The sequence below is a fragment of the Strix uralensis genome, chromosome 10 (genome assembly GCF_047716275.1).
Source record: "Strix uralensis isolate ZFMK-TIS-50842 chromosome 10, bStrUra1, whole genome shotgun sequence".
NCBI classification, from domain to species: Eukaryota; Metazoa; Chordata; class Aves; order Strigiformes; family Strigidae; genus Strix; species Strix uralensis.
Window position 1 is genome coordinate 354,383 of NC_133981.1, and position 26,412 is coordinate 380,794.

The 26,412-nt window shown below is 41.7% G+C and overlaps 1 protein-coding gene across 4 annotated transcripts in view; it reads left to right on the forward strand.

Moving 5' to 3' along the window:
• The window catches only part of FGD5 (FYVE, RhoGEF and PH domain containing 5), a 107,469-nt gene that overhangs the window by 77,618 nt on the left and 3,439 nt on the right, over positions 1–26,412 (forward strand). For all 4 annotated transcript variants that reach the window (XM_074878826.1, XM_074878823.1, XM_074878824.1 and 1 more), the window contains exons 11-19: positions 5,356–5,427; positions 6,949–7,017; positions 14,087–14,170; positions 15,791–15,870; positions 19,745–19,844; positions 20,322–20,459; positions 21,537–21,639; positions 23,355–23,485; positions 24,972–25,100. In XM_074878826.1, coding sequence (XP_074734927.1) covers positions 5,356–5,427; positions 6,949–7,017; positions 14,087–14,170; positions 15,791–15,870; positions 19,745–19,844; positions 20,322–20,459; positions 21,537–21,639; positions 23,355–23,485; positions 24,972–25,100 — 906 coding nt within the window. The remainder of the gene's footprint in view (positions 1–5,355; positions 5,428–6,948; positions 7,018–14,086; positions 14,171–15,790; positions 15,871–19,744; positions 19,845–20,321; positions 20,460–21,536; positions 21,640–23,354; positions 23,486–24,971; positions 25,101–26,412) is intronic.

Consider the following 26,412-nt stretch of genomic DNA (forward strand, 5'->3'; position numbering starts at 1 on the left):
GTTGCTCAGTAAAACTGTAGTTTGAGTCATTCTGTAGAGGGGCCAGATTATGTTTCTTTTTATGATGAAAGTCTAGGCTTGTAGGCCTAGAAAATAGTCATAATAGAGCCCAGAATTTAAAAAAATGCCATTTTTAAGCACTTCTTTTCAGGGCATTTAGATTACCAAGGAGTACGTGCAGTTGCTAAGGAAGATGTTGACTATGACGTGGTTTGTGTTCAACAGCATCCATGTTAGAGAACAAAGCGCCTCATGCCAGGCATCCTGCATTTCATCCAATAGTGAGTGGTTACACTGCAGTGGTTCTTTCTCAAAAGGTGTCTCACCTTAAGTATTTTATCACTGCATCAGGTCACAGGGATTTCACCTGACTGGGAATGTATCATATTTTTTGGGAAGCTTTCATATTTTACTTCTCATTTGAACATTGCTGAATTTAAAATCCTGTATTGGGATTTTGCTGTGCCTTGCTAAATTCAAGATCTCTCTGGCATTGCAAACATCCTTCCCTATGGTTAACTATAGATAGCATTCAATTCACTTCTTTAATATTTCATTTACTGAGCAGAGAGAGGGTTGTTAATAATCATGCAGGCATCAAAACACAAAATTCAACAAAGAGAAAAAACACCTGGGCATCAATGCAGATAAAGGGAAGAAAGGAAATATTAACCTTCTTAGTAAGAGCTTGTTTTCAGGTAGGATTTTAAGGTTGAAAGGATGAATGCAGAGGAATTGTTAGGGAAAGACACATGCTAGAGGCCACCACAGCTACGCACCAGCACTGCTGACTCAGCATATTCCCTTTATAAGGCCTTTGCCCTCTGGCTGCAGGGGAATGGAGGCACGGGGTGAGGCAGTGAATTCGCACTATGTGACATTGTAAAAACACAGTAGGTCAACTAGATGAAGGATGTTTTTTGCAACAGCTTGGGAGGTAAGAATGGAAGAGTCTCAAAACCCAATGTGCCTTTCATCTGTTAAAACTGAAGCTTTCTTGCTTTGTTCAGAGAAGTGGAAGCATCTGCTTGCAGCAGATGAACCCAAGACCCAAGAATGTCAACTTTTGCTCACATCTGGAAATCTCTGCTGCTCAGGTTTAAAACCCATGTCTCCCATATGTGTGCCAAGATCATAAATGGAGCCCATGTGTTCATGGGCTGTTTCAGAGCACCAAGTTCAGTGATGATCTCCTCATGGCCAGTGACAGACAAAACCAAAGCTGTCTAATATCTGTATCAGAAAAGGGATAAGTTGTAGTTAAAACTACTTACTATTTCCTGAATAGAGAAACCTGTCTTCCCGGATCTGCTCCCTTCCCCATCTGATAGCTAGAGACTCTGAACCTGCTTCTCCTGAAGCCAGTGGCAAAATTACCACAGATCAACATGAAGTCCAACTGGCAGGTTTCTGGTTTTGTGCAGAGAGTATCTCAAGCCATGACAACAGATCAAGATTTTGAACATTCTGAAGTTCAAGGTTTTTAAGGTCAAAACTCAAAATTCAGATCTGCATTTGCACTCAATGCAAACTTAAAAAAGCTTGCACCTGTTGATTTGGTTTAAGTCCATTTCTGCTTTTCAGCTGCAAGCTTCTCCATCCCAACCCCATCCCGGCACATCTGCCTCAGAACACATTCCCCCTTCATACAACGGCATCAGCCCATGTGCTGGCTGATGTGGCTGTGTGACAACCCAAAACCTTCAAACCTTCATTTTAAAGACAATGCTTTTTTTACTCCTCCTGATTGTTAAGGAAAAGTTTCAAACATGAATCGTGCAAACAAAGCAGCACACTCTGCTTCAGCAAGCAGACAGCTTGAACACCTTTGCTGAGTGTAAACTATCAGCTATGCTGATCTCTTTGGTTGCTTATTCTCAGCTTTATGTAAAGATAATTTGCATATCAGCACAATCTATTTTTTCATCAGCCATTACAGTATATAGGATGGGGACAAAAGTTGGGAGGAAAGTCTTTGTAGATGAAATGGTAGTTGCATTACAGCCAAGAGCTCAGCTCCTAACAGATCAAGGTCACACACCTTTTTCTGGTACCTCTGCCTCCTTAGATTTCACTCAGATTTATGGGAGATTTGTATGAATACTTTTCTGGAGTTAGAAGTATAAGTGGCCAAAATCAAATTTGCTCTGTTGCATTACCATGCAATGATTTTAGCTCCACTAAGTCATGCTTTAATTTGAAGAACATCAACATATCACCTGAGTTTTACAGATGTCACAGACTGTATAATAATTGCTATTAATAATGTCTGTTTTGGAACAATTTCATCACAAATTCCACATAGATTTTTACACTTCATTTTTTACCACATCAGAGCACATCTGTTCTTTTTCAAAGAGATGAAACAAAATTTCTTTCCTTCCCATCTGTGTGAATGCTGTGGGTTTTGTGAAGACGCAGGTTGATGAGAATCAAAGTTCAATATTCTGCTAAATCAGAGGTTGTCCTCCTGAATGAATATCCCATCCACAAAAGCCACAACTGACAGTTCTTTTCTTTCTCTCCGATTTTAAAAAATGTAAAGAATTTAAGAAGCTACTCTAATTACAGAACAATCTGAATAATGCCACTCAAGATAGAGTGTTAATAACTCGTCATGTACCTGATTGAAGTTCTAAGCAATAATTTAGACTTGGCATGTACCTGGAAGGAGGAAGATTTCTGCTGCCGCTTATCAACTCATCAATCTACACTCCAAAAATCTGACAGGAACATTGAATTATGATCTACATTTTCTGCAGAATATCAATGACTCATAATTATCTTTTTTGTTTTATGACAATAACACCCTAGCAGTTTTTCCCTGGGAACTATTAGCCCAGGATTTTCAGACACATTATGACATTAATTAGCTCCACAGCATTTTCATCAAGTAGGAAAATATCATTCACAATGTACTGTACAAACAGAGGCATAAGGCATCACTGCATAGCATTAAGTCTATCTAACTCTAGGAGACATTCACTACTTGAACTAAGCAGGGTTTGTATTGCTCTCTGAACTTCTACAATCTGTTAGAGGCCATGAGATCCTAAGAGCTATAAATCATTGTCGCTATTAACAGCTGGTGAATTCCTTGAGGAGGCATTCCTCCTGCACAGACATAATGATAATATGATGGAAGCTGCAGTTCATTGCTAAAATGGCCAGAGAAGGATTTCAGCCACCCGCATCTGCAGTGCTAGTTGGGTGGAGCTTTGTTTTCATTTTTTAATCTTGCTTGTGAAGGATATTTAAAAGGAGAATGATGATAGTTTTGAGAATGAAGAAAATGATATAAACAGGGAGTTTTAGGGGAATGTAGGGAAACTATACCCCCCTCGTGTGCCCACATTCCCAGATAAATCACTGTCCTTCACATGTGATGGCTGTTTGACTTCCTACAGGAAATGAGTTTGATACATCTCTGTCCATTTCCTGGTGAACATGTGTCTGTACTGCACATGTCAGCACTACAACAGGCGCCTCTGCCAGCAGTCCTAGGAAAAGCTGAGGTGTGTCGGAGCTGCAGCAACTCCTCCTCTCACTCTTGTAGAGGCCCCAATGAGTAGCACTAGCACTGGCCATGAGTGTGCTCACAGGAGGGCACTGCCTTTTCTGCAGATGAAGAACTGTTTCCATTGTGGAATCTGTCAATTAGACAAGTTCTGCTAGGGCTAAAATACCCCTTAGTGATGGGAAAGCCCTTTGCAAATGTCAGCTGTCCCAAGATCCCTGGTATTTCCTGTGCTATTAGTTTATACATTCTGTTTCCATCTTGCTGGCCTATAGTATTTTAGAAGTGACCTGAAAAACTCCATTTGTTACTTCCTTCATTGCAAAAGAGATACTTGATGGCTGAAATTCTTGAAAACGTGTCAACTGTCAGTTATAGTGCATGGTCATAATGCAGCCCTGTGCTGGTCAAGGCTTGTAGGTGTTTCCATATGTTTGATATGCGGTTACTGATTAAGAACTAAACTTAGTATCATCCTAAACAAGGGTCTAGTATTTCACCAGGGCAGTAACATATGGAGGTATTTCAGGCTTATCTCAAAAAGCAAGCTGAGATAGATACATTAATTGTGTTAGCTGAAATCCAGGGTAAATTAGCCTTGACAGACCATCATGTTGACATGGATATGCTCCTTCTGCTATCTGTGATAGCTTTCTTAATTAGCTGATTCTGTAGACAGCACTGATTTGTATCAGGCAGATACACTGTACCATCTAATCGAGTCTAACTAAGCCCAGGGGTATCTTAATGCCAGTCAATGGAGCACAGTAAAACAGACCATTATCTGTCATAGCAGAAAACTGTAGTCAAAGTCTGCCAGGTCATGAAGCTGTATCAAATATGGTTCTTAATCTGTGGTTTATCTGGGTGTATAACTGAGGATTTAGGATACAATGGCTAATTTAGACAAGAGACTCCTAATTTTTAGGCATATTCCGATGATGACTCATTGCTGCTGTGCAGCCCATTCTACTGTTCTGACCAGATAAAACCACAGCTGAATCCCATGTACACGCCTCAGTTTTAGCAGCCTCACCTGCTAAACGGAAGATTTGAAGACTCTAGTAATATTGCAAAGGTACAGACATCCCTTCTTCCTCCTTTGTATATTCATCCAATACCATCTTTTTTATGAGAGCACTGGCTTAGCTAGATTAATCTTACTCACCATCTCCATAGATAAATAAATTCACGCCACATGCCAGTGCCCACTGACTGTGCTTTAAGGCCAGGTAGACAGTTAATAGTATCAGAGTTTGATAATGAACTTCCTGATTTTTGCAAAGCATCAAAAGAGATATGCAGCTTCACTGCCTGCTTAGTAGTTAACCTTCTAAATCCCCTATTGCAAATCCATTAATCTGCTATCACTGAATATAAACCTCCAGATAATCCTAGCAACAGTCTTACAGTATCAAAGCATGCTTTGGATTATCCATGTCAGGCCACTAATGCACAGGGCTTTGGAGCAGATGCTGTACTTTGTCTCTGCTTCCAGTTTATTAGTTCTCAGAGCAAGAAAGTCAGCAAAGAGGCCAATTTATAAATACTGTACGGAGTTAGCCAGCCCTTTTGAAGATGAACTGAGGTATCAGCAGTAACAGGTCTGTAGAAGGCCACAGCACATGTGAATGAAGGTGATGAGGTTTTATAAAACCTGTAAGGCTGGAAGAAGACTTTCTGGGCATAAAACCCCTGGGCTCAGTCCTCTCTGAAACCTAATTCTGTAATACCACTTGTAGAGAAATGAAATGGTGAGGAGGGGTGAGGGAAGGTTTGCCTGCTTGTCTAAAGGACAGTCACCACGCAGTCTCCTAAACGCTATTTCTCTCCCCCAGGAAAACTTGCAGAAGCTGGTTCACATTGAGCACAGCGTGAGAGGGCAGAGTGGCCTCCTCCAGCCAGGAAGGGTGAGTGCTGCAGGGAGACCTGTGCTGATAAGGGCATTGTTTCCGGCCAGCTATATCTCTGATTGCGTGGATGGCAAGATTTCAGATGTCTACAGGTGTTGTTTACCGAGCTACTGTGATAAGAGCTGGAGCACTGGTTTGTGTAAAAAGTCATCACTCTGGCAGTGCACAAAAAGATGTGCCGAGAGCCTGGGGCTGGGAAAGGCATGCATTGCCCCTGCTTTTACACGGAGCAGACATTTGACTTTTCACTCCAGCTGTCCTCAGCCACCCCATGTGTAGTGTGTTTTGATGGAGCTGCTGTTTTCCTCTCTATATGCTCCTGTTGAAAGGTTGCAACACCTAGCAGGAATCACTTGCAGCCTTGAAAGGCTCAGAGTTTTATTTGGCAAGGTAAGAGCCTTAATCAGGGGAAATTAGTTGTTTTCAAATTTTTATCCTCACCATTCCCCAGTGGTGCTTTTAATGCAAGACATCATTTTTAAGCAATACATGAACAGAAATGTGGAAGAGTGTGTATAGCTGTCTTGCCATTCACATCAAATACAAATTTCTTCTCCTGGCTTTCAAACCTGTCCTGTTTCCTCAGCTCCAACCTGCCTCTACACTTCAAAAGATTTCTTTCTCGAGTTCTGCAACTCTAAATTTCCCTTCAGTCCACCAATATCTTGTCCATCAATCCATCAATCCATCAGTCCATCAATCAATTTTCACGGCATGCATACTCATAGCATAAGAATCCTCATCAGCCAAATACTACAGTCAACCTCTATTTTTCCCTCTAACATCAGTATTCTCCCTTGCCAGGTAATGTTTTAACAAATTCTGCAAAGCCCAGCATACAGGAATTTGCAGGATTGGCCTCCTCGATTATAAGTTGTTCTATAGTGGAAAAACTACCCCAGATCCTGTTCTCCATCTGAAAAGAACAGGTGACTGTTAATCCACTGATGTAGTTCAGTTATTCTAGACCTTTTCAAATGTTATTGCAATCAAGTTCTGGTACACTGGTTTAGCTGCTTGCATACATATTCCTATCTACATACAGTGAACAATATGGACTGACAAAGTATTGTGCCTGCAAACATGTACAGATCATGTATGCAGGCATAGTTACGTGGATGTAGCATGCTGAAAGCCAAGGTTTCGGCTTTTCTTTTTGGTCTATTTTAGAGGATTTTTAACGACAAGAGTTCTTTTCTGAAGCCCATTACATGTTAGCTTTGCCACCTGTGGCAGGCACCTCTGAGCACAGTTCACAGGGCAGAAGCAGCGGGCTGAGGAGAAGTGGGTTTCCAACCCATCCAAATGCAAGCCATGAAGAGCAGCAGGGCTAAGTCAGGCAAAGCCTAAACCAGATCATAAGGAGGAAGGCTAGAAGCAAGTGTTGAGGTATTTATCTCTTCCTGTGCTGATGAAAGCAGTTAAGAGTAGCTCTTTCCCCAGGAGGAATATTCTCTTTTCTCAGTAAGATTCAGAATGAGAAGTCTCAGGATTACAATCTGCTGTTTTCTCCTTCAGGTCTTTGTTAAAGAGGGAACGCTGATGAAAGTCTCTGGCAAAAACAGGCACCCTCGGCATTTGTTCTTGGTAAGATTTCTTTTATATTTTTACTCTCTCGTATCTTCTCCTGCACTCACGCAGCCCTGAATCCTGGCAGATGCAGGCTGCAAGTCATTTAACCATGAGCAGTGATGTGGTGAGCCAGTCTGTTGCTAACAGGGCTGTAGCCCTTTCCACACACGTCCCACTGGCCCTGCATACATCAAAGTATTTGCAAATCAAAACAGATGAAAAACCACTGTTTTGGAGATACGCTATTAACAGTCACGCTTCCTGTTTTGCGTTACACGCTACACTGAGCAGTTAGAGAGTATCTGAGACTCCAGGCTTCTGAGCTCTGTTCTCAGCTTTTCAGGTAGCTTATTCTGTAACCACAGGCATTTTTATGCATTTATCAGTATGAAGGGGAAAACAGTACTTGCCTGTGTCTTAGGAGTTTGTTACCTGTTAATGGTAACATTCCCAGAAAAGAGCCATAAAGAATTGAGCATCACAGCTGCTATTAACATTAAAGTCCTGTTTGCAAAATTTATTTTAAAATAAATGGCTCATATGCCTGGAATACGTATTTGCTGTGGCTTCTCTAAATGTTGACAGCTTTTCACCCTGGGACCATTGTGAGGAAGAGAGATGGCTTATTACAGAAGTCATACATTTGCCATTAATTCTTCTTATTTCTCCCTCTTGTTGGTACTTTGTATTTGTGCATGAGTGGATGCACAAGCTCCTTTGCCTCCTTGATCATGTACTGCAGTCATAATCAAAGATCATATGGGATGGGACACAGTGCTGGCAGTACACTCTTCTGATGGCTTCATTGGTTTCTGTGAAAATTCAGACTTTCTTGTACTGAAAGTGATGGATTTCACCCAAATCTTTAAATATGAGATTGCTGCAGTGCTGTTTTACTGAGTTGGCATCAATGGACTGTAACAACAGTAATAAATGTCAAAATCATGACTTTGTTGCAGCCAAGGGAAAATGGCCCTGCCAGAATCTCCAGGAGCTAGCCTTAAGAAATGGTATTCTCAGCAGTAGTAACTCTGAAGCCTACTGATGACCACTTCATAACAGATGATACTTGCTTCCTTACCGATCTCTCTTCTAAAACACTCACCTTTGCTAGTATTACAAAAAACATTTTGGAGTTGTGGCTAAAGCTGGGACCAAATTCCAAGAAGTTGTTACCATTTTGTCTTCCAGTGTGTTTGTAACTGCCATCACAATCCACTACTATGGCAAATACTGAAATGTCACAAACATAGCTGTTATAAGTGGTATAGAGAATTTAAAAGGAAGATCAGAAATCAAGTTGGTAATTAACCCTGAGAGGAAAGTAATTTAAACTTGGGATAAACTGAGATAAATTTCAAGTAGTCCAAAATGGTTGTATCAGCTTGAAGGTCACAAGAGGCTAAAAGCATTACTGGAACAAAGAAAGCACAGAAATTAGTTTCTTGCACTTTCTAGTTTAGGAACTATTTTTGATTCCTGGGGAGAGTTCAGCTGCACAGACCCGGATGTTAACTGCAAAGTGTCTCTTGGCAGCTGGATACATTACAGCAGCCAATGTCCTGTTGTTAATAGATGCTCTCAGTATTCAGAAACAGCATTTTTTCCTTCCTTTCAGTCAGAAAGGCAAACTGCGACCAAACGTACTGTCATGAAAAGTATGTGGTGGAGCTAGACTAAATCATAGTGGTCATTTTCAAGAACAAAGAGACACATAAAACTGGCTTCTTTCCTTCTCTAACACACTAAAGTTGCAACCACTTCAGGCTCCTGTATTATGTCTCCTGTTGGGGTGGGATGAGGGTTGTTGGATCTTGGAAACAATTTGAAACTTATTGGCAAATATCTGCCTTTGTGTTCAGTGATTTTTTTACTCAGTCTCCTCCACGCTGAAAGCTACCCAGGTTGCAGAGCAATGCCATGTATGGTGAAATTGCAGGAAAGCCAGTCACTGTGGAATATGGTAATTCCTGCATTAACACCTGAATGGTTTTGCATTACCTGCTTGTCACTGCTAATGCCGTGGATCCTCTGTTGTGCCACCATCACTCATGCATCGCTTAATGGACTATTTAGGCTGTGGATACAGTAAGGCAACTACTGCATAGCTATGGCAACGTATTTTCACCTTGGCATATAGCATCTCTACTGCATCAATTTTAAGGCCCTGCCAACACTTTTTTGTAACAGCCAAAGCCTGCATGAACATATCCTTCCCTCTGCCAGTGCATCTAGCCCAGTCCACATGCTGTCTTGATTCTGATGCCTAGGGACACTGTGTGGAAAAAAAAAAAAAAAAAAAACAAAAAACCAACCACAACCCAAATCCACAAGACCCCAAGACTAGAATAATCTCCTAAACACTGTCTCTTAAAATCTACATTTATTTAAAGCCCTTATCTTCTAAGGACCGTATCATAATCCTTTAAAGCCACTAGCAAAACTCAGGTAGCATAAGAATTTGTCCTAATTTATTAATCAAAAAAACCCTTTCAGAACTGGCTTTTTTTTTGATGCTTCACATGCCAGGTGCCACTCGAAAAGATCACCAGAAGTTAACACGTGTAAGTGTATCTTGGTTTAGCTTTGGATGAAGTAAGTGTATTTACCTTAGCTACTCAAAACAGATTTTTACATGCACAGCATTTTCTGAAGTTTTTAATAGTGAACTTACTCTGACTGAAGACAAGTCAAGCCCAAGACCTGAAGAGAATTTCAGTGGAAGAATTTCACTGAATTTCACTGAGAATTTAACCCCTACACATCCCAGATGAGCCCACCAAACTAAAGATGTAGTTAGAATATGCTATAAAAATTGGGTGCATGCCAGGCTCCTACTTGTCCTGTGCATTCAGGGTGTGCTTTGGTGGTGTGCGTGCTTGTGCTCCGAATACACGCCCATAAGGAGCGTTATATGTCTGTGCGCAGCCCGTCCAGACATGAGTGTCCAGGACACGCATTTAGGGGCTTCTGATGTGCCTGTGTTTCTGTAGATGTATGTTGTATCACAAAGTTACTTGTGCAGGCTGGTGGTATTGTTGAATCTGGTGTTTCCTGGCAGGATGTTGGTGAGTGTTGCTGTGCGCCTGTTTCCTGAGTCCAGTCTCTGTTTACAAGGATGTTGGGGCCTCTCTCCAGCACAGTATGGGCTGCTGACACTGGCAGGCCCCCTAACTGCCCCCAACCACAGGGCTTTGCAATTCAGACACTGTCTCTTATCTCACCCTTCCAAGAATTTCTCTACAAAGACTGCTTGTGTTGCAAGTGGGGTGCGGGAAGCTGCTATCAAATGGGAGACTGTTTAATGCTCTAGCCAGCAGGGCTGTAGTATAGGAGGTTTTGGAGTCAGAGCTTGGAAAATGCAGCCCCAGCACACATTCAGGCAGCTCCACTGACACTCAGGGGATGTTTAACACAGACCTGAATAGAACAACACAGGGTCCATAATGAATGACCCTTTAAAACATTCAGAAAAACTAAACACATGGTAGCTTTTAGACAGAGATTGCATTACGTATGGATGCCAGCAGTTCATCAGGGCATAAACTTGTTTGGATCAATAAATTTGGACACTGTAGGTTAGAAAACTTGCACTGACCTCTGATGTTACTGGGTTCCCATCACAACAGAGGGGATTATAAAAAGAAGGGGGGAAAAACAAAAGTAGTAACAGAAAAAAAGAAAATTAAAGAGCAGACATATCCCTCTTTCTCTGTGTTATCAACTGTTGTTTCGGGGACTGTCTGTGTGCATGGAGCAGTGCAGAATAGGAATATTTGCTCCCATATCAATATCTGCGCAGTTTGGGGATCCCAGTTATTCGAAAGTTTTCTGGCAAACAGGAAGATGGGTCTGAAGCCCAAGGACTTCTGGCAACTCCCCTGAGGGTTGTGGCAGTCGATCCCTTCTACCACAGATTCCTGAGGGGCTGCCAGATCAGCTTTTATCATGGCCCAGTCCTCACTGCTTCAGGGACCTGTGCAGTGTGAGGCAGGAAGATGCATGAAACCACTGGTACTGGTGCTAGTTCTGTCCCTACCATTCACAGAGCCACCACTCAGGCCTCCAGTGCAGATGGGGCACGGGAGACAGCAGCGAGCACAAACCCTTTCTTTCTTCCTGCATATGTTTGCCTTGCTTAGCAAGCTTTGAAATAATTGTCATAACTTCATTGTGTCAAGCTGTGGCTAGTGGGACCTCAGAGTCACAGCCCACCTCTACATATGGTGACGGGAGAAAAACAGGAGGAAAAAAAACCTCCAATGGGCAATTACAAAGCAAAGTCATCATTAATGTTTAATAAAATCTTGGGATATTAACCAGAGCTGTCATGACAACGGTATGCACCAGGGTGTCATCCTTAATCAACAGTAATAAAAGAATGAGCTGCTTTTTAAAGAAATGTGTAACTTTTTAAATAAATAAAATAAATAGGGTCTGCTGTTCAAGAAACCCAGTAGCACATTATGCCAGAATCCTGAATATCTCTCTTAGGAGCTCACTTCCTTGGGCTCAGTGCCCATGACTAGTTACCATTTCTTGTGGTTTGAAACAAGCGTTAAGTACTGGCACTGATGAGTGGCAGAGGAAGCCCTGTTCTCTCATATAATCCTTTGAACATTCAGGAGATAGCAAAATCAGCAGGCAATTATGAGCTTTCACTAGTATTCTCTTATTTTGCAGAGTATTCTCTTAATATTAGCAATAAAGTCTGCCTGCCTTTTTACTTTTTCCCACCTGGCTGCTGGAGTCCTTCTTGCTACTAGGAATATCAAGTAAAAATAGCTTTCATCCGATTTTCACTGAAAGGTTTATATTTGCTCAGTTTTTTATACTTTAGCTTTGTAGATACTCAGTGTACAGTAGGTTGTGATGAATCTTCTGGTTATGCATAGCCCTGGCTAAACTGGGCATCATTATGTGGTCAGTGCTGTGCAGGTGTCACTGTGCTGACTGGATTCATGTTAGCATGGAAGGTAATTTATGGAGCAATAAGTAAATCACAGAAAAACTCTGTGACAAAGCCATCTGTCACCTTCTTCTAAGGAAATTCTATTGCATTGTTGCAAAAGAGTAAATACTCTAGACTACAGAGAACATGAGGCTCCTATTCTGACTTGATAGTATGCTTTTACATCCTCAGTAGAGAAGTGTTATATTAAAAGAGCTTTCAATTCCATATGAGTTAAGACTTACCAGAAGGACACAGAGAAATACACAGCAGAGAGGCCAATGCAGGAGAGCATGGGAGTCTTTTTGTTAAAATGTTACAATGAGATGTTTCAGCATTTTCTACAAAAATATTGGCTGATCCTACTCATAAAACTCAATTGAATTTTTAGAAGTAGCAACATTTGAAGTAAAAGTTTTGGGGAAAGTCACTTTTTGGTATATTTTGCCTCATGTTAATATGAATCAGCATTTTAAAGATGGGCAGCTAATGAACATAAGCTTGATCTGCTGTGAATCAGACAGCTACTTAACGAACTGGTGTCCATGAGTTAACTCATGACCCTAATAAAGGCAACAACAGTTTTGCTGTTAAGTCCAAGATGATAAGGATTTAATCCCATGATGTAAATTTTCTTTAACCATTGTTGTTGCTCTGTGAGAAAGCTGAACTATAACCTTTTAAGAAAACATCCATAAGACAGCACTTTCCTTTTTTTTTTTTTTCAGGCAAGCAAGTTAGTGAAAATTTTACACCAGCAGTTTTAGGTGGTCAAGCAGTAGTATCAAGATCTCAACAATTCCAGTCATACCGGATACATTATTTTATTGCCAAATCATTCCTTAGTTTCCTCCCTTGTTCTCTGCATCTCTATCACAGTTTTCCTTCCAAAATATAATATTATTACCATCCAATTGGCTATATTTAAATGCCTTTGTCACAGAGGAGTCCAAGTGAAGCTGGTTTCTGTCTACTTTTTAATCTCATGAGAATTTCTGCATTTAAGATGCCTTTTCTCTGCCATCACAGTATTACCTATGCCTTGGTTTTACACTGCCTTGCACGTCTTTGTTCACAGTATCCCAGTACAGTCATTAAGGGGCTGACTGCGTTTATGCATATCGGTACTGATGTGAGAGGCCTCTCAAAAAACAGCAAGAGAACGTGACCCACTCATTCAAGTAAAGCAGAGAACACATACACACAAGCATTACTTTGGCAATGTTAAGGCCCACCAATATTGCTATTCCTTCTACTAGTAAGGGAAGGAGAGGCCAGCAAAGACCTACAAGGTCCAGTTCTGCTTCATTTATTTGTTTGTTGGCACGAAGGTAATCATAGACATTATTGCAGTTTTTAAGTTAGGCAAACAGCAGAGAAGATCTGACCCCATTTAGTAGGACGTTGTTTGAAAAACATGCATTCTGGAAGGAGCTGTGAGAACTATGGAAATATCTGGGGTGTTAAGGTACAGATTTTTTTTTTCCTCATAAAATGAAAAAAAACTTCCTAATTTTTGCCCTTCCGTGTTCTCTGCTGCAGCCCACAGACTCAGCAAAGCTGTCAGATGTCTAGGCAGGTTTTGCTAGCAGTGAAGTACAGTTACTGCTCTCAAATATCAAAAAAAATCCTTCCTGAATCATTCCTCCAGACTGTGGCACCTCTGCTCACCTCCACTTCCTTTTTGCTCAGAAAATGGGAGTCCGTGAAGCCCAGCCCCACCCCTGGCCTCACCGCAGCTTCACTGTCAGGGGGACCCTGAGAGAGTCAGAGCTGCAGCATCCTGGGCAGTCAGTTGGTATTGCAGAGCCTGCCTTCCCAACTTGAACGTGGCATTGCCCTTAAAACAAGCAGCTGTTCCACCCAAGCTGAATAAAAAAAGAGCTGATTATCTACTTGCTTAGCCACGAGCAACAGTCAAAAATGGGAAGAAATCAAAGTCATGCATGCAGACTCCCCAGAGTTTTGTGGAAACGCAAGTCTTGATCTAAGCTGTGTGGCCTGGGCCTGTCTTTAGTAACTGTCCTAGCAGTTCATCAAGTTACTGCTTGTTCTGGGTATGCCCCCCAGGAGTAATGGACAGGCCTGCAAGCCATATTGCGAATTATTGATTTTGTCTTTCTCTTCATATAGATGAATGATGTTCTGCTGTACACCTATCCCCAGAAGGATGGCAAATACCGACTGAAAAACACCTTGGCTGTGTCAGGCATGAAGGTAATGCGTCATCTGTATTATAGGCTGGAATTAAAGTTGTATAATGGGCTGTTAGTGCTTTGCTGGTTTACGTCTCATATCCAGCAAGGGGAAAGAGGGAATGGACCTGTTATCAGGGGATTCCCTTGCCTCTTACTGGAGACAGAAGGAAAAATAATACAAAGCAAACATATAAAAGATTATCTATAAGGCTGTGACTTAGTACGACAGCCTTATTCAGGCTGCATAAATAATACAAGCCAAAATCAGATTTACCTTCTGATCATGAAACTGGAGACAGAAACGATTTATTATCCCATTTTGTCCATTCTTCTCTTCATGTCTCCAGACAATTCATGGTTGTTCCCTGCAACATATTCACTAGGGCTGAAGTCTGCCTGGTTTTAAATTCCTATCACTCAAAATTTACATAAGCTTTCACTTGCTTGGTTTTCATGTGCCCTTTAACTGTTTCATCAAAAGCATTGATGGATTCAAAAAGTGATTAGCCAACTTTATGGGGAAAAGGTGTATTGGGAGCTATTACATGCAATGCTATAAACACAGTCTCTTCTTCAGTAAATTTTTAAATTGCAGATTACAGAAACCGGACACAATGGTCCTGTTCTTACACTCTTTCCGTAAGCATTTATTGGCACCAGTACCTGTGCAACAGGAGATACTGGGCTGGTGTGGTCTTTGCTTCTTACCTAGCCATCCATTTCATACCTCCCACCGAGAACCTTCGTAACTGTTCTATAGCTAATATGCCAAATTGTATTTATGTGAAAGAGAAGTTGAAGTGGCAAGTCAGGAGTCGGGGATCAAGGAAACACACAAGATGAGAATTACTGACTATTAATTCCAGCAGAATCACACAGATGGGTTGAGGCATTACGAAAAGGTGGGAGGCTGATCACCCTAGAGACCTGATAGTCTACAACTAACTGTGGGTTTCCAGCTGAGGTAGGACTTGCCAAAACACTCTACGATGAAGTGAAAAGGAATTGCAGAGCAGATACTTGTTGGGGTACATTTGAAACACTGAGTCACAGGCGTAATAGATGCTTGCTAATAACAACGCAGCAGTACCATGAAGCCATGTTTCTCCTAAGTGGCTGTTACTATTAGTAGGAAACTACATGGCAGGGAAAAGGTTTTAGCTGAGCTGTAGCTTTTACGTGTTGGGTTTTTTTTTTCTCTCTTAAAAAGCCTTGCTGCAGACAGGCATTCACTGAAGTGCTTCACTGTGTAATATCTGCACGTCAGGAAGAAAGTTATTTCTATTCATTCCAAGAACAGCCAAAACTTTTGCCCAAAATGCTCTTGACACCTGTCAGACTAAACATCTCCTAATCTTGTCAGATTGAAACTGAATCCTGTTTGATACTTTATCCTTACCTTCACAGTTGGATTAAATTATTTTTTTCCTTTAGCACCACCACCACATTGAAAGAGAGTATTTCTCATTGCACCAGCAATACTAAAGGCAGAAAACCCTACCTGTGCATCTGTTTGCACTGAGATATGAAACAGATGGCTGGGACATCATAGACCCATACGCATTGAGATTTGTATGGCATACTAGTTATAGACATTTTAACTCATGTCCATATACATGTTCATGACATTTGTTTCTAGGTCAGCCGCCCAGTGACAGAAAAAGCCCTAAACGTCCTGAAGATTGAATACGACGAATATTGCCTGACTCTGTCAGCAAGGTACTGTCCCCAAACAGCCATGGCAAAGGGTATTACATTCTAGAGCTGTATCTCTAGATTAGTCTAACCAATACCCAAGACTTAACCGGTGTCTCATTCTTTTTTAACTCCATTTCAGTCTGTGCTACTGTGACAGACAATGGCAGTGCTTGAGCACACAATGAAGATATTCATTATAAATGCAAAGGTCATAAACTGTAACTAATTCAACTCATATACTGAGTAAAGTTGGCTCTTGGTAACATCTTAAAGAGAAAGCAAAGAGAAGAAAGTCTGTTACTAAGAAGCCTGAGTCCTTTCTGTTATCCTTCACACTTTTCCCCTGTGACACTAAGAGTATGCTATACCTCCCTTTTATAAGTTCACTTGTTATCTCATACCACTTGCGTTGCAAAACTGCTGGAGAAAATAGTAATTAGGTAGTACCATGCAATAGATATAAAAGCATTTAATAATGCTTAAATGACAAAGACAAAATTAAACCTTACTGGCAACCTCATAGGTCTTTCTAATAAAAGGTATTTCACTAATGAGTTCGTGTAGTGCTAGTACTGATTGCAACTGGGGAGTGAGGATCTCTGTCCTGGAATCACAAGCTAATGCCAGAAACAGATCAGTTTCTGATCAGAAGATAGCAGTGTACTGTATTTTTTCATGCTTCTAGCCCAAAATTATCCTGCAAATTTACCTAGAGCTACAGCAGAAAGTGGCTGGCTTGATTCTTAGGTGTAGTTTAATACAAAAGACATAGTGGTATTAAAGCCTTCCAAACAACAAGGTCTTCAATGCTTTCAAGTACTGACATCCTCACCACCAGTCTCCAGCTACACCGTGGCTGGAAACACAGCAGACTTCCCCAAATGACACAGTGCAATAGAAAGACAGGGAGTGCGCTTTCTTATTCAGAATCAGAATTGGGAGCTCTCATCCCTCCCAGAGCGCTTGCCATCTCCGGGCAGAAACCTGTCAAAGCCTTTTTGTCTATTTCCTTTTATAACCAGCAAATGAGAAAATATCTGAGATTTTCTTAGAGCTGCATGCTCATCACAACCCTCCAAATATACACACAGTACTTCTGAATTACCTGCTGCCAGTTACAAAAGCAGGATGTGCACAGTCCTTCTGTACTATAGAGGGGAAATAACTGCTGCATGTCCCCTTGATTCAGGGCAACTGAAGCTGGCACCCCTAGTGAGAAGCCTGGGACATTCTGCTTGCATTGTTATGTTGTTTCTTTGCCTTTTGTACTCATATCAAGTCTGTGCTTAGTTAGCCTAAACAAAGCATGTGAGGCCACTGCAAGCTGCTTCTTTGGTAGTAGATAGAACCAGGGCCTGAGACTAAGGTTGCCCTTCTGATAACAGCCAGATGGAGACTGACTCTTACCAGAGCACTGGGATAGAACCCCTTTCCCTTCCTTGTGCTGCTCGTTCTGGGACCAATCTGCCATAAATCACCCAAGAACATTTTTTCCACTTCCTTTCTGTACTGGCTGGCAGAGCTGATGAGACACTGGTGGGACAGCAATGCTCTCCTGACCCCACTGTACAACATCCTTGGCCTGCTACACTCACCAAAAGGAGCACCAAAGACAGAAAGTACCAGAAGGCTTCACGCGTTCCTAAAGACTGTATCTTACTGCTCACACCAAGGTGCTGCAAGTCTGCACTGAAGGCCAGTTGTTAACAACTGTAACCCAAACCTCAATGCCTTTACACTTGTATGAGACAAAGTGAACGCACTGAGGAAATACAGCACGAGTGCCAGGGTCTAAATGACAGAATGTCTAATGACAGAAGCTCAGAAGTCAGCGTGGCTGTACGAGTAGATGGCACTGTGAAGACTTTACATCTGCTGAAAATGGCTCACTCACTCGAAGAGCCATGTTCTTGGCTTACAGTGAGCTGGTAACAGATCCGAGCACAGAGCCTTTATGGAGAAGGCTCATACTGCTCTCATACCTTTGCATTTCAAAAATGTCCTTGGACACAGGGGTAGCCATATGGTGCCCATATAAAATACCAGAGCGCTGGGGGGATGCAGTGTTACCCTCCTAAAAGGCTAATTCAGAGTGACAGTGATAGCCCTGAGACAAAATCTCATCCCATCCCATTTCAGTTCCTGTGTTCCATGGATGTCCCCTGCTGTCCAGGAGACTGCAGTGACAATTTCACCCTCTTTCTATTTGCTTAAGGAAGAATACATGAGCCAAGCTGGATAAGTGATAGCTCAGCACAAAAGGTACAGCCCAAAAATCACAAAAGGACCAAATGTGGCAATGGTGAATCAAGGTCTGAGCTTCTCTGAACCTCAGACGTGCAGCAAAAATTCCTCTGAGCCTTCATGCAACCAATGAAATAGCTAATTAAGAATGGGCCAGCGCCAATTGATATAATTTATCTTACTCATCAGCAGACAGGTGTTATTCCCACATTTAGACACTAATAACCTGTGATTACTGCCTAGAGATGTTTAATGGAGTGGAGAAGAGGTTAAAGGGGCCAGCTAGATATCAGGCTTTTAATAGCAGATTGTCCTACTTATCTGTCTTTCCCAAAGTAGCTTTAATTTACAACACTATACAGGCCACGATTTCCTCTGGTTTTCTAAATTATATCTGAATTCTCAAGTGAAGAGAAATTCCAGGGAAAAGTTAGCTAGAGAAAGGCTGAAGCCAGGACTTCTTTTAGTGCCTTGCAGGCTGTGAACATTATTTGTCTGGAAGATACAGACATCTTCAGATTTCTTAGAAAGTGTAATTTGATGGGACTTTTGGTAGTAATAAGGACTGACTAGTAGTATGACTCTTGCCAGAGATGATCTCCTGTAACCTAGCCCCTTGGCTTGCAGAAGTCAGCCTATATGCAGCAGATACACCAGCTGAGTTTCTGCTCCAGGCTTGTTGAATTTTACAGAGGCTGGTGTTTTTCAGACAAGCACTTATGCTCACAGTGCAGAGGGATGCTAAGTCAGAAATCACTGATAAAATCTGGCATTTCCTCTCTTTTGGTTTGGTTTTTGGTTTGGTTGGTTGGGTTTTTTTTAAGACCACAAAAGACAAATTGTTCTCAGACATCTTGTTTGGTGGCCTTCACGAGGACAGCGTGAGGAACTCACAGCTGAACAGCAGCTGGCAATGATGCCACTGCTAATTTTTACAACAAAGTCTAGTGGGTAGCTTTAATGTGAGTGGCTGGTATGACTCGGGGAGGGGAGACCACACTGAGTCGCATTCCCTGCTGTGACTGCTGCTGGGAACAGCTCGAGCCGTGCAGTTTCAGATGGACGGGAAACGCACAGTTTGAAGTCGCAGCAGGAAAACCAGCTAGCACAGGCAGGGCAGTTTATGGCTGCAACGGAGCGAATGCATCTGGGAAGTAAACAGGCACTGAGAGCCCTGCTGCTTTTCTGGGATAGCTGGACTGGCGGAGAAGCACAAAGTGCTCGCTCTTCTGCCTTGTGCAAAGGGGGCATCTAGGGGCCAGTCGGGAGAAGTGCTGGCCTCCATGCACAGCTGCAACTAGAGGGAATGCAAAACTTTCTTCCCAAATTGCTGTCCTGGCCTCTTGCCAGGAGACTGGAGATCGTCTGTGATGGAGCTAGAAGGAAATTAAAGCATTCACATCTCTACCATAGGTGACAGACTTCCGCATTTCCCAACATGCAGGTCATCTAAGCATCCCACTGTTGTAAACACACCTACTTTGAGCAACCCATGCCAACACTACTGTGCTAGAGTGCCTGAAAGCTAGGACAGACAGGACAAAGAGAGACGTTTTATATAGTCCTACGTGATCTAGGACTGAGCAGCTTATAGCAAAGTCAGTCCCTGCTGTACACGGTATTGACTGCTCTGCTGTGTTTCATTCCACAGCTCTTGCTCGGAAAGGGATGAATGGTACAGCTGCATCAGCAGGCACATCCCAGACGACTACAAAGCTCACAACACTTCCACCTTCCACAGCAGCGTGGAGGTAAAAGGAGGCCAAGTCTTTCAATGTTGGAAAGGGGAAAGGGGAAAGAAAAGAGAGGAAAGGAGGAGCTCCTAGTGGCAAGATTCCTTCTATTTTCATTTAAACAAGTATGCCAGGCTTAAACAAGGAAGCTCATCACAGCTCATGGGCCACCTCTGAAATGTTAATCACATTCTGTACTCTGTAGTCTTTGCTTAAATAGGAGTTTTTCTGGAGGAAATTCTGTCCTGTACGGTAACTATTTTGGATTTTTACCTGTTGTGACTCTGGCTTTAACAGCACCATGTACTGATTGGCCACCGTCTTTCAGTGCTGAAGCAGCTGTATCTTAGAAGGTGCATTAGGAATTGGAAAATTTGGGGATCTTAACAGGTGAAGGGAGACTGCAATGAGAGAATTGTATGTGATGGAGCAGGGCTGACTGAGTGGACTTTGGAAGCATGGATGATGCTTCATTTGTTCTTGTTTGATTTTAAGCTAAGGGAAAGGCTTGGAATACCCTTGGGTGAGAGGCCTCCTACCTTGGTACCTGTGTCCCATGTCATGATGTGCATGAACTGTGGCTGTGACTTTACCCTCACTTTGAGGCGACATCATTGCCATGCCTGCGGGAAGGTAAGAGCTGTACAAGCTTCTCAAGGAGGCTTTATTCACACCTCTAGGACACTGGCTGCCACTGCCGCAAATTCTGCAAACTTGTAGCAACATCAAGACCAGAATTTGACTTCTCACAGAACCTGTTAGTGCTTTGCCAAATTAGGTAATAACGTTTCTAATGACTCTAGTAGGAACAACACTAACCTTCCCTTGAGGGTCAAATTAATTCCCAAGGGCTAGCAGTTGAAGGCTTACAGGGTAACTGTGGCCCAGTCCAGCCATTGTATCTGATGTGCAGCTAGCTCTAGAGACAATGAAGCAATACACTAAAGCTATAGGCTCTGTTCTGGACCAAAGCAGTAGCACATGTAGTCCATGTCCCTAATAACAGCTGTAAAATTATCTTCCAAGAAAAGTGAAGAAACTGAGCAGTAGAGTGTGGTTTGCTCAGTGATCAAAGGGAAAGTTTCCTCTGTGGTCCACTGAAGAGCTGATGCCTTTTGCCCTAAGCCAAGAGGTTGTATAAGCTTTCTTAGTTTTGTCCCTTTATCACTGACTCTAGAGATTTGTTTATCCACATAAACCTGCTGTCCTGTTTTAAACCATGGCTGTCTTTTAGTCTTAGTGATATTTTTTTTTTTTGTATCAAACTACCAGTAATTTTTGCTAGTATGAAAAAGTATTTACTTTTTTTTTTTTCCTAATTGCACAGATAAAATCAGTCTGTACCTACACAGGGATAGCCAAGTTTGCTTAAGAAAACAATGTTACTAACAAAGCTATGAAAACAGAAATAATATTGAAGTGGACTTTCTGTGATTCACTAGTTGGGAAGATATAAGTTCCTGGGGAGGTGGGCGCAGCAACGATGCGCAACCAAATAGAGTGATCAGTTCTGCCTGACTTACAACTGTGTACATCTACACCAACTACATTCCAGTCAGCAGACTTACCCTAACTGCCACAGTTTTAGGAGAGAGTCATATCTGGTTCACTATCCATCTTCCTCTCCCAACGAGCTCAGAGGATCTGTTTTGTATGTGCACACATATAAATTTAAATTATGTTGATGTGCATCTCTCCCTGCTGGAACAGATTGTATGTCGAAACTGCTCCAGAAACAAGTACCCTATGAAGTACCTCAAAGATCAAGCAGCAAAAGTCTGTGATAGCTGCTACGTGGAACTTAAGAAAAGAGGTAAGATTCCTTCATTCTTGGCAAAACTGACAAACCCATTTCTTGCCTGTATAATGGAGAGGCTTTAGGATCTGCCTACCATGTTGTTTTAAAAAGAATTCCTCTTGAAAGCACGAGGCATGTGTATTGAGGTCCCAGGCTGTATGGCAGCTAAACCTGTTTTTAGCAAGTCAGGTTCTCTGGGGGCTCCCTTGGCCTTTTGATAAACCAAAATAATGATAAAAAACTATGTCCTATGAGGAGCCAGGGTTTGTCTAGTTTGGAGAAAAAGGGACTGAGGGGCAACCTCATTGCTCTCTGCAGCTTCCTGAGGAGGGGACGTGGAGAGGGAGGTGCTGAGCTCTTCTCCCTGGGATCCAGGGACAGGACACACGGGAATGGTTCAAAGTTTTGTCAGGGGAGGTTCTGACTTGACATGAGGAAACTTTTCTTTACCCAGAGGGTGGTCAAACACTGGAACAGGCTTTCTAGAGAGGTGGTTGATCCCCTAAGCCTGTCAGTGTTTAAGAGGCATTTAGACAATGCCCTTAGTAAGATGCTTTAACTTCTGGGCAGCCCTGAATTGGTCAGACAGTTGGACCAGATGATCCCTGTAGATTCATTCTAACTGAACTATTCTATTCTGTGATGTAATTATAGGTGATAGCTCTTCCCCACCATTTCTAATGACTTATCCATTAAAGTAGAACAGTGGCTTTACAGTTCCTTACTGTCCTCATCCATGTTGTAGCTTTTACAGAAAGAAATGCTGAGGTCAAATGCAGAGTCACTAAGAGCTTTTCTACATGGGGAGTTAATCTGGTTACAGATGAAAGCATGTATTCAAAACAGAAGAGCTACTGCCTAACTAGAACCCTGTATTATTGTCCTACTATAAGTCCCTTTTCTGATTTAAATACACACCCAAATCAAAGATAAAAGGAGAGGCAGGGGTTACATATATACAAACAGAGAATGAAGAGGAAATAATGTTCTTGCACAACTATTCATGTAGACAGTCTCTAAAAGTTGGCACATTACATTGTCAGGGTTAAAAAGGTGGGACAGATGAAGTTTAGTTTTTCCATCCTGATTAAAGAAATTCACACTAGCCAAGCAAACACATGAACAGATGTTGTCACAACAGCCAAAAAGCATGGCCAAGGCACTGTGTGTCCAAGAAGTGATAACTCAGATTTGTGCTCTAACAATGCTGTGCTTTACTAAGAGCTTCCAGATGTGTGTTGCCAGAAGTGAGATCATGAAGATATAAAGTCAGACAAGTGGGGTTAATGGAGATTGACAGAGACAGAATAACTCTGTCCATGCAGAACTCAAAGAGAATGGTTCACACAGAAAGAATGTCCCATTAGTGACTCTATCCTGCAAAGATGTTGCAGAACATAGGGGGGATAGATGGAAAAGCCATTTGCCTAATGCTGATTTTAAATTAGAAGAAAACAAGCTGTGTTTTGTGCTTTGTAAGTTTTCTTGCAGGTGGCTTTCAAGTAGCTGTAGGTTATTACCATTAACCTAGGCTGCTATGAAATCCATACATCTAATCAGATTTAAAGGGGTGATTTGAAAGAAAAGCTAAAATAAAAACCAGCTATGGGAGAGGCATTCTATTTTCCTTAGTCATTTGTATTATGTATCATGTGTCTCTTACCCCTAATGTGATATGTATTGATTCACTCATTTCCCTCTTCCCCTTCTGAATTTTCTTAATCTTGCAGAGCGGCCACTAAGTGTGAGCTTCCCTCCAACTTCATCCAGGTCTTCAAGCAGTGCCTTCTCCTCTGTCTTCCACAATATTCATTATTCATCTTTTAAGAAACAGAAGAAGATCCCTTCGGCTCTTATGGAGGTAGGACCACGCTGCCTGAGAAAGGCAAGGAACTATAGAGAACTACGTGCTTATACTTCAGCAGCTATGGTTATAATTTATTCCATGTGCAGTGGGCTCAGCCCATGCCCTGGTCTACTGTCATTATGCAATTATTTTTTTCTGTTTTTCACAATAATTTTTAAAATACAAAATAATCTGAGATCTGAAGACACCACAGAATCTTCTTGAGACCACTGAAAAAGCCAGTTAGAGCAGTGTACTTTAATTTGCTCATCAGCCTGTGAAGTCTTTAGAACACTAAGACAACTCCAAGGTACTAGGTAGTACAACAAGGCAGATCACAGACAATGACAAGAATCAACAGAGCATGATATGCTGTTAACCAGTTACCTTTTTTGACAAGACTCTTACTTCTGAAATCTTACTTTGATTTCAAGAGAAATAAAATGCCACTTAAGGAATAGACTCTAGTCCCTGGCAATCAGGAGCATACATGTTTAATCAGGCACAAATAGGGTGCAGACATCTTGCTGAACTCACTGTATAGTCAAGACAGTGGAATTTCCTGAGGTTTTGTTTGTGCTGAGGTGAAACTGAGCCAAACACACAAGCACGTAATACAAACACACAAATTGAATACTGAAAGAACTGGCAGGCAAAATTTCAGCCCCATTAGGAAAAAAGCATTGCCTTTCTACCCACAAGGAGGCAGCACACATTTATTAGTATGAGCTGTCTCACAATAGCATTGCTCCATAACTTTTTCTAACTTGCTTTACCCTCGTCCTGGAACATTTCTGTTCTGCTGCAAAACACTGCTGTATTACTGCTCAGTCTTCTCTTCTGTCAGTGCTACAAAAATCTGGTTTTGAATATCTGCCCTTTGTTTCTAAATCCAGTACAATTGCAGTTTACTACTGTAACTAATAACGTACACTGTATTGTGTGTGTGTATAGTTTCATCTAATCAAAATCTGGATCTTTAAAAACATTAAGCACTTCAATATCAAAACACTTCTGTGAGGGGGTAACTTCTCAGAAATAATATTTCACAAATGAAACCAACTCATAGTCAAGTGTTTAACATAAATTGATATAAAACTATTGCAAAGTCCTAAATATAACCACATCTTAGAAGTGTTCAGCCACAAGACCGTAACTCCCTTTTGGAAGCAGGTACTTTTAATACACCAAAACAACAGACCTGAGAAAAGGGGTAAGTTTGGGAGATTCTCAGAACACAACTGTAAGCTTGCTGACCTCGATAATAACTCAACTGCATATTTTCCATCAGAGTTACCGAGAACTAAGTTTAACCACAAATCTTCAAACAGTTAAAAGAACCATAATACCATGCTTATATTTTTCCTGTCTCATATTTTTAATAGTCTACTTATGGTTTCACGGACATAGACCTGGTTGCCTGATGTGATGCAAACATGCCTAATCAGGAGGGGAAAAGGCTTTGCTGTTACAAATACTGATTTCTCCTACCCTGCTCCAGGTGGCAGCCTCAGAAGAGGGAGCTACCATCAGCGGTTACCTCAGCAGATGTAAGAGAGGCAAAAGACACTGGAAGAAACGCTGGTTTGTTATCAAAGGCAAAGTCCTCTACACCTACATAGCAAACGAGGTACTGTGCAATCTGACTTGAAATAGTTTCCTATCTGAGTTCCCTTCTTTACTCCCTGCAGGCAGCACAAGTAAATGTGAAGGGTATAAATGGCAGTTCTCACAACTACCTGCCTTCTGAGGCCTGGTCCTAACAGACCGAGTCCCCAGGGAGCTGTCCTCAGCTGAGGGGCTCTGCCCCAGCTGGACCACGGCAGCCCTCTCCACAAACTGCCCTTCATGGTTTGGCTTCTTCCTGTTCATGCCATTATAAACTCCAACCACTGTGAACCTTAGTCTACACAGTTACATCTAAAGACTTCAAGGTCCTTAGGTTCTCTGGTGCACTTGCCAACTGCCAGATATTTTGTAGATAGGTGGTGCTATGATCCATTTCTGGTGGGGAGGACAATCCTGTAGTTTTAAATAGGACATATTTGTCCTACTAGTACCAACAAGGAAAGACAGGAGGCAGTCTGCAGAGGTGAAAATAATGCCTTGTGTATTGGCCTCTAAGCTCCTCCTTGCAGCCAAGGAGGTTGGATATCAACTAGATAATTTTTATGTATTTTGTCTCTTCCCAGTCCCTTTTTGTATTTTAATTTCTTCTCCTTTGTGAATAGCTGCAATTCAATTATTTGAAGTGTGATATAAAGTCTGGTTATAACTGAGAGATTTCGTAAGCAGAAGCATAAAAATTCATTTTGCTGAACAAAGGACACAATGCAAGAACTGTTGTAATAGCAATATTTGGTACTTTAAGCCTTCAGAACACTTTGCAAACATCAATTATTTAAACTCTCATCACCACTGTGATGGTTGCATGAAGCAACATTATCCGCTTTAAACAGATGAGGAGATTGAGGCACAAAAGAGTTCATGGTTTGGCCAGCAGTTCAGACCAGTAGCATCAAATTCTGTATTCAATACATTTACCTTACCTCTGCTAATCTTAAAAGTGACCATTTCTGGTTCAACAATAAGGAAAAAGCAATGGATGGATAATTACACTTTGCATTCCCAGCTTGCAATTTAGCTTCTAAAAGCAGAGGAAAGGCAACATACACATATAAAAAACATTACCTAAATACAGTGACCAAAACTGCAGCTATCAGTAATGGCTAAACTGCAGTTTGATTAAGACTTATTGTTTTCTTTAATTGTACAAAGCAGTGTCTGGCAAGCAAAATTCACGGAAGTTTCTTGGGAGTAAATTAACAATTAATTGCATTACCAGCTCAGAAATTTCAAAGCAGCATTTTGGAAAGCAAGGGTGCTTTTTGCCACAGTGCAGATTTCTAAAAAAATTGCTAGTGCTATGAAAGGAAACAACA